Below are 11,596 nucleotides of genomic sequence, written 5' to 3' on the forward strand. Positions count from 1 at the left end.
ACTGTGAAGTGTGGCTGTAAAATTATCAATGCAAACACTTAAAAGTGATTTATTGACACAATAGTTACTATAAAATCTAAATTTAGAAAAGTAATTGTTCAGTTTAATTCAACCTTTATTTATACAGGTTAGTCTCATTGAGACTCGAGGACTCATTTACAAGAGAGACCTGTTTTAAACAAAGAACACAGATGACAAAAGTAAACAATCATAAAAAAACATATAAAATGAAAAGTAAATGGAAGAAATTATATTTAAAAAACAGCTACATTATAAAGCAATATAAAATACTAAAAACAGGAACATGTCTGGTTTTTGCCATGAGCTAAAAGTAACTGAATGTAAAAACATAACTTTTATAAAGTATGCTAAATAGATTATCTTTCATTTGTGACTAATTACATTTGTAACATAGATTTCCTAAAACAAATATCCATTTTAATTATTAATCTTTATATAACCAGGCTAATTCCACTGAGATCACAGATCTCTTTGGTCCTGAAAGCAGCCCAACGTGCGTGTTTTTGGACTGTAGGAGGAAACGAGAAGAACATGCAAAGTGCCCACAGAAAACCCCAGTTACAAACCATAGATTGAACCCACAACCTTTTAGCTGTGAGGCAACAGCGGTAACCACTAAGCTATCGTGCTGTCAAGCTTATTGAAAAATTATTCTGATCAATTTGAGACTAATATTAATAAAATGTTTTTCTAATAAACAAAAAGGTTTCATGGGTGAATTATTTTTACTTTGTAATTTCCTACACAGTTATCACTCCAACATCTGAATCCAATGCAATGGAACTGCCATCAATTAAATTTGTCAAAGAAATGGTGAGAAACAATTCCTTTTCTCCGTATTACTCTATTTTTATTTTTTATTTTCAATTTGGAGTGGTATGTATTTAACTGGGGCAGCACGGTGGCGCAACTGGTAGAGCTGCTGCCTCTCAGCGAGCAGGTCCTTGGTTCAAACCCCGGTCCAGGGACCCTTCTGGGTGGAGTTTGCATGTTCTCTCCGTGCATGCGTGGGTTTTCTCCAGGTGCTCCGGTTTCCTCCCACAGACCAAAAAACATGCATGTTAGGCTGATTGGTGACTCTAAATTGTCCCTAGGTGTGAGTGAGAGAGTGAATGGTTGTTTGTCTCTCATTTTATTGCTTGTTTTTAAAGTCTTAAAAGGTCTGGCCCTGTCATATTTATGTGATCTCATTAACATCTACACTCCAGTAAGAGCACTCGGGTCTACCAACCAGTTCCTCTTAGATGTCCCCAGATCCAAACGTAAATCCAGAGGTGATCGGGCTTTTGCGGTTGCTGCTCCAAAACTGTGGAACAGTTTACCTGAGAATTTAAAGACCGCTCAGACTGTTGAGACTTTTAAATCTTTGCTCAAGACTCATCTGTATTCCTTGGCATTTCATCCACACAGAGTCTGAGAACAAGTTGAGCTGATTTTATTGTTGTTGTGTGTTGTTTTTACTGTCAACTTATGTTTTTGAGTGGCACTAGATGCATTTTTACTCTTTTTTTATTTTTAATCTGTCTTAACTGTAAAGCACTTTGGTCAGCTTTTGTTGTTTTTATGTGCAATATAAATAAATTGACATTGACATTGTCTCTATGTGGCCCTGTGATGGACTTGCGACCCGTCCAGGGTGTACCCCGCCCCTCGCAGAGTGATTGCTGGACATGGGCACCGGCGACCCCCGTGACCCAAAATGGAATAAGCGGGTAAAAGATAATGGATGGATGGACGTATTTAACTGCAAGGTGGCAAACAGCCCTGCTTCCCGTCTGATGGCTTCCATTCATCAGTTTGTCAAACAGACAAAACTGAAATCAGAGAGCACCTTTATGGAACTGAGGTATGAATGAGTGTGAGTGAATGGGTGAGTGTTGAGTGAATGGGTGACTTTGAGGTGTTGACTGTTTTCAGTCAAGACAAGAACTCCATTACTATAATTGATTTGGAATAAACCTTTGCTAGTTGGAATTAAAATGTTATGTATTACCGATTAGTACTCTTCATACTTCTTGTTGTCTCTAATAAGCACATGCAGCCTATTTTTCTATAAATATGCCGCTAAAACATAAGACAAAGAACATTGTTTGTGAGAAACTGTTTTCCTCACTTGTTTATTTGCCAACATTTGCAAATGTTTCTTGCGTTTCTTCCTCCTGAAACTGCTCCTTCTTCCTCTTCCTCACAGAACAAAAGAAACAGAATGCTGTGGACAGATGCGTCTGAACCTCGGTTATTATTGTCTCTACGAAGTAGGAAAACCACAGACAACCAGCTCAGTCAGAGATAATACCTGCCCTATTTTACAACAGATGTTGCATCCCATGTGTTGCTGCAACATCTGCACCAAAATCCAGGGTTTAGATATTAAAAAGGCAAACATTAAAGTTATGTGAGCATTTTGGTCTTAGATGTTTTGCTGCTGCACCCTGAACATTAACAAGTGGTGTCTAATAACTTTATTACATCCTGTTTTCACAGGCAGGGAGAAAAGCATGTAGCATTATCTAAAGCCAGAAAATATCACGACTGAAAGCCGAAGAGTCAACGATGTCTTGAGAGCTGGGATTACGCTCAAATGAGAACTTCAGTAATTGTTTCTGGTCAATTTAACTGAAATTGTAACCAAAACTATCTTCTTGCCTTTCAACAGCTATTTTCATGGGAAACAAAAAGAAAACTGTCAAATAAATAAACAGATTAAGAACCACACAAAAAAAATAACAAATAAAAATGTTCTACAGAGTTCAAGACTTCAGAATGCAGTAGTGAAATTAGGGGATGGAAGTGTTGAGAAACCTCCCAGTCGGCTGATTGTGCACACAGCTTCAACACAACTAAAGGAAGCAGTTGACTTCAGCTCAGACCACAATTGACTGAACAGAAGCTTCAGGTACGATCTTATTTTACAATATGTTAAACTCTACATGTATGTTTTAAATGTGTATTTAACTTAATCTGAGTGTAAAATTAATGGTTTATTTTAAAGGTTTTTCCTTTGTTTGTTTGTTCACAGAAACTTTTCCTCCCTCTGAAAGATAAAATGGAAGGGGAATATGATTACAACTATTATTCTTATGATAATATCACTGAACCTGAGCAAATCACACAACCCAGCCGAACCTGTTTACAAAATGGCACGTGCGTGTGTCTGATTGTCGTCACTGTGATCATTTTCCTGCTGGGCTTCTTTGGGAACGGTTTGGTCATCTGGATCTCTGGCTTCAAGATGAAGAAGACAGTCAACACCACGTGGTACCTGAGCCTTGCGATCTCGGACTTTCTCTTCTGTGCCTTCCTTCCGATCAACATCGCCTTCATGGTGATGGACGAGTGGATCTTTGGCCTCTTCATGTGCAAGTTCACGTCTTCGGTGATGTTCCTCAACATGTTCAGCAGCATCTTCCTCCTCGTTATCATCAGTATAGACCGCTGCGTGTCGGTTATGTTTCCGGTGTGGGCTCAGAACCACCGCACCGTTCAGAAGGCATCAGTGATGGTCGTCTTTGCTTGGCTTCTTGCCATTGGGCTGAGCTTTCCTTCAATGATTTATCGAGAGATCGGTACTTTTATGGATCGGACAGTCTGCTTCAATAATTACACATCTAACCCAAACATGCACCAGATTATTGCAATGAGCCGCTTCACCGCAGGCTTTCTCCATCCTTTCATCATCATCATCATCTGCTACTCTATCATCATCCTCAAACTTAGAAGCAATAGGATGATAAAATCCTCCAAACCCTTCAAAGTGATGAGCGCTCTCATAGCTGCTTTCTTCATCTGCTGGCTGCCCTACCACGTCTTCGTCCTACTTGAGCTGAACCATCACAAATATGACCACGAGATTTTAGCAGTTGGACTCCGAGTGGGTTCATCTTTAGCCGCAGCTAACAGTTTCCTCAATCCTGTGCTCTATGTTTTCATGGGCAATGACTTCAAGCAGAAGTTCAAGAGCTCCATTCTGTCAAAGATGGAGAAAGCCATTGGCGAGGAGGGCCACACCATCAGCAGATACCTGTCCAGATCCAGCTCAGTGGACGCCAGAGCCTCCACACATATTTAGACTTTACAATCGTCTATTTTTCTCTGAATAATTTTGTTTTAAAATGTGCATTTACACGGTAGTTGTGTAAAAATACTGTCTTTAAATCTAAAATATGAGTATTCATATTTAGTATGAATATTTAGTATATCAGTCCTTTGCACGTTTGTCCCCAGAGACAGCAGAAAGATGGAGCCGAGAGACTCATAAAGTTTAGAACTGGAGGTAATGTGTAAAAATATTACATTTAACTATTTACCTCATCCATCAATGTGTTTTCAGACAACTGTATATTGAAAAATAGCTCAAAAAGTTTAACTCCTGTACATAGAAGAGTGTTTTTTGTAAAATATGGTCTTCAGTATGTGATAGCAGATTTGTATAATCTATTAATGCACTGTCTGAAATTATTAAAAGTACATTCTGACAAAAATAATTTTTGTTATATGCAATAATGTTTTGCTACCCAGCATTAAATCTACACATCAGTCATCATCATTATTGTATCCATGTTTAAAAGGACACACATATTTGAGAATTTTGTTTGTGTTTCCTGACAGATCTTGACAGCTCTTAATTGTTTAGGTTGGTTGTGGAACTTTACTTTTGATTTTTTTTTTTTTTTTTGATTTTAGACTAAATGAAAAGAGAAGCATGAATAAAGTGGGGGTGCTGTAGATGCAATATAAGTTCTAGGAAATATACAAAAGAAACAGGTCATGCTGATTTTCTTGGAACACATTTAAGAACCCCTATGTAATAAAGAGGACATTTTGTGGTTTCATTTACTGACATGGCAATTTTAAGTGTTTATGTGTTGCAACTTTGTGTTTATCCGATCAAATCTATGTTGAACAAAAGTTCACAGTCTAATTTTCTTCCACTCATTTAGAAATGTTAAGAGCCATTAACATGGGACCAAAAACACTTTACAGACCTTATGTACATTTGTTTAAAAGACGTGAATATAGTTTGTGCAATAAAAGTTTCAATGTTGTTCGTTTCTTTTCTTTAGAAATTAGGCTGGCACATTTTTATTTATTTTTTTAAACTAAGAGATAAGTTGCTGTTATGATTGCGGGTGTACCCAGACGAAAGACCAGAACTGAACAGAGACCAGGGCTCAGATAATCGTTTACAGTGTTTATTTACAGAAGTGTTGTTAATAAAGACATCAATGTGAAGGAACGGGAACACCTGGGGAGAGAGCGTGTAATTAAAGGGCTGTTGTTGGATGAGAACTTGTCTTGTTGAATTATTCTTACGGTGGGTAGCAGGAAACAGAATGAGAAGGTTTTTGGGTCCAGATCTCCAGTAGCACAAGGTGAAACAACAAGTAGACAAGGCAAGTGGTGGAAGGTAGTGATGGTAGTATGAAACAAAAGCTTCAAAACATGCTTCGAACTGTGCAGTAAAATTACATCGGAGCACTGCTTCGGAGCTTGTTTTGGTGCGGAAAAAGTCACGTGACACGTGACGTTCGAAACACAAACTGTTTCGTTGTCGGAATGAATCGCTGCCTGGTTCGAGGTCGAAACAGCTGATTCCCTGGCACCGCCTCGTCTCGATTCTGACAGGTGACAGGTTGAGACAGTTTTGAATTGAGAGCGCTCAACACTATGAAACAGCTCTAAAATGTCTCTGCTTCCTGTCCTCTCACCCAGCCGGTCAAAGCAGATGGCCGCTTGTCCTGAGCCTGGTTCTGCTGGAGGTTTCTTCCTTTCAAAGGAGTTTTTTCTTTCCACTGTTGCCATTGTGCTTGCTCAGGATGGGAGACTGCGACGAAGCCCAGATTCAACTTGTCTGCTGGATTCCTTAGATAGAGAACTTTACTAATTGGCTTTTAAGTATGTGAATGTTCCTGTAAAGTGCCCTGAGACAACTTTGTTGTGATTTGGCGCTATATAAATAAACTGAATTGAATTAAAATGTTTGTGTTGGAGAGTAGGTGTGTTTCTGCTGTTAGTAGAAATTGAGTAATTATAGAGGCAGCCAGGAAAAGAGGTTGTTCTAACATGTGGGAACACTTCATTCTGCTCATGATAAGGTGGTTTAAAATGTCAAAAAAAGTTATAATGTTCAGCAGTGAAGATATTATCTAACCCATTTAATCCATGTATTTAATATAATTACAGTAAAATGATGTGTGTGATTTTAATAATATATCAGTATGAGCTCAAATTATTTTTTTAATTTACATTAGTGTATTTGTGCAGGTGCAGTGTTTGGTGTGTTCAACTGAACTGAAGCATCATGATACCTCCTCCATGATTAGACACTTCAGCGCCAAACATGGAGATGCTGGAGATGTAATTTCATTGATATTTTTAAGAATTATGAAGACTCTGACTCTGCCACAGTTACACAAGCACAATACCGTTGCAACATTTTTTATTAAATCTCTTCAATGCACATTTATCAATCTTTATTCAAAAACATGTAAGCATAAATACATTTTCAAACCAAACGTAGAAAGTTGATGAATTTTAAAAATCTGTTGTTTTTTTTACCACAGCAGTTTCTTTAACACTAGTCACTGAAGTTCGGTGTGTGACACCAAAATCATAACGCCTAATTTGACAGCAGCATTGCAAAATGCCACAAGAGGTCCCTGTTACTGAAGCTTCAACAAATGAACCTATTTTTGAAACAATTGGCCCAACTGGTTCAATGCTTGGGCAGCACGGTGGCGCAACTGGTAGAGCTGCTGCCTCTCAGCGAGTAGGTCCCTGGTTCAAACCCCAGTCCAGGGGCCTCCTAGGTGGAGTTTGCATGTTCTCTCCGTGCATGCGTGGGTTTTCTCCGGGTGCTCCGGTTTCCTCCCACAGACCAAAAACATGCATGTTAGGCTGATTGGTAACTCTAAATTGTCCCTAGGTGTGAGTGAAAGTGTGAATGGTTGTCTCGTTTGTCTCTATGTGGCCCTGTGATGGACTTGCGACCTGTCCAGGGTGTACCCCGCCCCTCACACAGTGACTGCTGGACATGGGCATCAGCGACCCCGGTGACCCAAAATGGAATAAGTGGGTAAAGATAATGGATGGATGGATGGCTCAATGCTTCATAAAAGCTTCAGGCATACAGCAGCAATAGAGAGGCAGGAGGAGTCAAAGCTCAGATGGGACTCAAGCAGTGCAGGTAAACAGCAAGATCCAAACTCTGAGGAAGCGCAGAGGAAAAACACAATATTAGTTTCTACTAATATCAGCGATAAACTGGCCAGAACACAACTACGGTTGGTAGGCAATGTCCCAGTGCCTGCAGAGTGGTTTCTGAAGCTTCTTATACTCCTCCTGGTTGTTGTGTTGATCATCTGCAGTTGTTGCCAATTAGGAGTGTAGAGGAGAGAGGAAGGCAGGGTGCAGGGCAGGACTCCTACAGTTGCATTTTAAAGCTTTGAATACGCAAACTAAATTAATTTGAGCTTATTTGTAATTTATTAAGGAAAGCTGCAGTACCAGTTCAGGAAACAACTGTGACACCTGAGATTTATTCCAGATCAATAACATGGTAGACATTGTTCAATCTGATATATTTCATTGTGATAAGAGAAATGAAAGACTCAGACTGATGGATGGGTTTTAGACAGACACCTCATAACTCAAAACCTATCGTGCGGTCAATCTTGGTGACCTATTTTTGCTGCAAAACTTCCTGCCTTGTTTTACTGCAGCGCTGCTGCCCCTGCAGCACCCACACTGCTGCTGCTTATGTAGAGAGAGACACGTGATGTTCTCATCAATCTATGATCAGGTTGGGCTACATGATCATGCCCAGATGACAAATTCAAATTATAATCCACAACTAAGCTTTAAAAACAGAGTTACAAGGCTAATTTGATTTGTCTAAATTAAACTTTGAACAGAGTTAAGTCAAAAAGTTGCATTATTTCATATAAACTTGACCATGTATAAAAGAAGGGCAACAGGAAGGAATGATCTCTGCAGCTCCCATCAGCTCTGCAGTATGTCAGTTTTTCTTGTGCCTCCTCTTTCAACCCTGTGTTGAGCCTCCTCCCTCCCAAAAAACAATGCAATAAAATTAAAACAGCAGAGTATTTTGATATATTTTATTTATGTACCAGTTTATCTAAAAACAACATAAAACATACCCAACATCTAACAACTGATAATAGTTTCTCCATGGTTGCTTAGTGTGTAAACAAGTAACTGCATGCTTGCCAAATTACTATGTAATGTCTTTAATGGTGATAATAACATTGGATTTCATTATTAATGTCTTAACGCTAAAAATCCAGCTACATTAATATTTTCTCTTCATGAGAACATAGCATTCAAACACAGTCATTACAGCTGACCTTTACTTTGTCTTAATGTTTGCAAAAAACAAAATGAAAAAAAAAAATCCTCAAATGAGGATGTTCAAGGCACGCAAATATTTCATTTATGTTTTTACACTTATCTTTTTGGACTGCTTTTGAAGTTCTCTTTCCATTCTTCTTTTTGTTTTTGACTTTTTTTTTCATTTAGTTGTACATGGGTACCAGGTGTGAAACATGATGCCAAAAACACAATATATGCTGGAGTGACATACATATCAGAAACCATATGAGTGCTGTAGCTGTATCTGAATTAGTGTGTAGAAAATATTAACCCAAATGTGATCCATGTAGCCGTAATGTCTTAGTTTCACCAGTTATAATAGCAGCAATGTCATTAAATCGTATGCCTTTAAAAAGGCTTTAGTGGCAGTCATGATTAGAGCCGACTGAAAGCCTAAAATAAAGGAGCTTCAGTGCTTCCTGTCTAATCTCCTTTAGCAAAAGTTGCTTTGGACGTTTTTACAAATGGAGAGAAAATAATGCCACATTTCCTTTCACTGCAAAACACAAAGCTGTTTTAGACTTAGCAAAATGAGTTGGCATTTATGTTAACAAATATAGGCAAGAGAATGAGCGGGATCAACATTTTGTTTTATGTTTTGTGTCTTAGTAAGACACAAGTCGTGTGCAGTAAGATTCACTTTGCCCAACTGCTGCCTCTTCTTGAAGCATTTCTCTTGTCTTTAAAGCGGCTACCATCAAAGTCATGAAATAGACAGAATTCATCAATACGACCAGCTTTGGCTGTATCTTGTTGCTCAGCCTCATCTCCATTCTGTTTTTGAAAACCTGATTAAAAATGCTGGACCATAAAACTATAAAGCTCCTGAGTCATAAAAAGGTATTTTGTAGCCTTTCAGAGCAACTAAAAATGGAAGTTCACTTCTACGCTTAATAGTTAGTATCATAGTTGGTGGGCAGAGTCCCATTCAGAGGTGACAGCAGCTGGCACGGTCTGTTCTTTGTGTTTCCATGTCTTTATTGTCCTTTTCTGTTTTCTGGTATGTTGTCATTCTGCTCCTGATGTTTTGTCTCTGTTTCCTGTCATTTTCTCACTCACTCCTCAGTCTCTTCATTCTCCAGCCCCTAATCATTCACACCTGTCCTCACTCAGCTACCTTTCCTCCTGCACTCATTACCCGCTCTTCCTCTGCCTTATTTAAACCTTTTCCATCCACCTCCAAACCGTCCGATCATTGCTCTGTGTTGTGTTATCACAGACGTCTTGGTCCTCCTCTGCCCGATTCAGTTTATTCTGATGTTTCCGTTCCGTCTTGTACCAGCTCGCCTGTCGTTCTGTTCAGCTCAGTATTGATCGCCTGTAAGTTTTTTGCTGCCTCGCCAGCTTTTTGTTTTGAGTTTAATAAATTATTTTATTTAAACTCCTGCTCTCCTCGCCTGCCTGCCAATGGGTCTGAAAGCTGAGGATTTTGACAGTAGTCTATGGTTACTGTAACCTATGGTTTGGCACTCATTCTTTGTAATTAATTATATGGTGATGGATCGACTAACCGATGAGGTCAGGCAGGAATCCCTGTGGACTATGATGTTTTCAGATGACATTGTGATCTGTGGTGAGAATAGGGAACAGGTGGAAGAGAACTTAGAGAGATGGAGGTATACACTTGAAAGAAGAGGAATGAAAGTCAGATGTAGTAAGACAGAGTATGTGTGTGTGAATGAGAAGGAGGCCGGTGAAACAATGAGGCTACAAGGAGCAGAGGTCGGTGCTTCAAGTACTTGGGGTCCACTGTCCAGGAAAATGGGAAATGTAGTAAAGAGGTGAAAAAGAGAGTCCAGGCAGGATGGAGTGGATGGAGAAAAGTTTCAGGAATGATTTTCAGCAAAAGGGTGTCAGCAAAGGTCAAAGGAAAAGTTTACAAGACAGTGGTGAGACCAGTTATGTTGTATGGTCTGGAGACGGTGACATTGACAAAAAGACAGGAGAAAGAACTGGAAGTGTCAGAAATGAAGATGTTGAGGTTCTCCTTAGGAGTGACAAGGATGGATAAGATTAGGGATGAGATCATCAGAGGTACAGCACAGGTTGAACAACTGAGAGATAAAGTTAGAGAGACCAGACTGAGATGGTTTGGACATGTCCAGAGGAGGGACAGTGGGTATATTGGTAGAAGGATGTTAGAAATGCAGCTGCCAGGAAAAAGACAAAGAGGAGATATATGGAAGAAGTTAGAGGGGACATGGAGGTAGTTGGAGTGAGGACAGAGGATGCAGAGGACAGAGTGAGGTGGAGGAGGACTTGCTGTGGCGACCCCTGAAGAGGGAAAAGCTGAAAGAAGATTTTTTTTTATTTTTAACAAAACTTTATTTACACAATAAGTTAACATAACATTTTTAAGGCAATCAGGACAAGCTTAAAATAAAATATGTACATGAGGAGCTTAGAAGAAGAAGAAGAAGGACTATGACAGGAGATAATGAAAGTCATTCAGTAAGGATACGTGCATTTCAGTAAGGATACGTGCATTATGTACACTGTAAAACATGAACTCATTGATACTAGAATACTGTCATGAATACATGTGCACGTCAAAATCTCTAAATGATTATCTTTTTTTATTAGCAGATCAGTGTTTACATTCCCTGAGTTTTCCTTGTCTAGAATATGTGAAAGTCATTGTCCAGGTATTCCTTGATATCCAGTGTCCCCAGGAACCCTGCATGCCTGCTTAAATTTGCTGAAAAAGCTGAAACTAAGTTAGTAAAACAAAAAAAAGTACAGTATGTAAAAGGCAAAAGCAGCAAAAGGTTAGCCAAAAGGTAACGTGGCAGAACTATACATGAAAATTAAAAGCAACGTTTGATGAAAACAGTGCAGGTATCTGAAGCTGATTTCCAAGAAAACCGCTTTGAAGCGTTTCAAAAGATCCCAGTGTATTCCTATGGGGGGGCTTGGGGGGGGGTGAAAATAAAGTTCAACATTTTGTAAAGTAAAAAAGGTACAAAACCCAAAAGCAGTAGCATCTCCTGAACTAGCTGAACATTTTGTTATGTGAAAGATTAATATAGCATAAAGTGTGCAGGAAAAAAAAAATTACTTAAAATAATCTATGGAATAATAACAACCAGGAAAACAACAGTGTGAATGTTAAATCTGTGTTCACATTTGCATTGTAAGCTAAAGACTGGATGTATTTTATTACAAAAATATTGATTTGGATAGT

At 39.0% G+C, this 11,596-nt stretch overlaps 1 protein-coding gene across 1 annotated transcript; it reads left to right on the plus strand.

Moving 5' to 3' along the window:
• Nucleotides 1-1,751: 1,751 nt before the first annotated feature.
• cmklr1 (chemokine-like receptor 1) lies at nucleotides 1,752-4,090 on the plus strand. The gene is made up of 2 exons (XM_037680417.1): nucleotides 1,752-1,767; nucleotides 3,075-4,090. The coding sequence occupies exons 1-2, from the start codon at nucleotides 1,752-1,754 to the stop codon at nucleotides 4,088-4,090; spliced, it is 1,032 nt and encodes a 343-aa protein (XP_037536345.1).
• The last annotated feature ends 7,506 nt before the right edge of the window (nucleotides 4,091-11,596 follow it).

The sequence above is a fragment of the Nematolebias whitei genome, chromosome 8 (genome assembly GCF_014905685.2).
Source record: "Nematolebias whitei isolate Nwh7 chromosome 8, NemWhi1, whole genome shotgun sequence".
Lineage (NCBI taxonomy): Eukaryota > Metazoa > Chordata > Actinopteri > Cyprinodontiformes > Rivulidae > Nematolebias > Nematolebias whitei.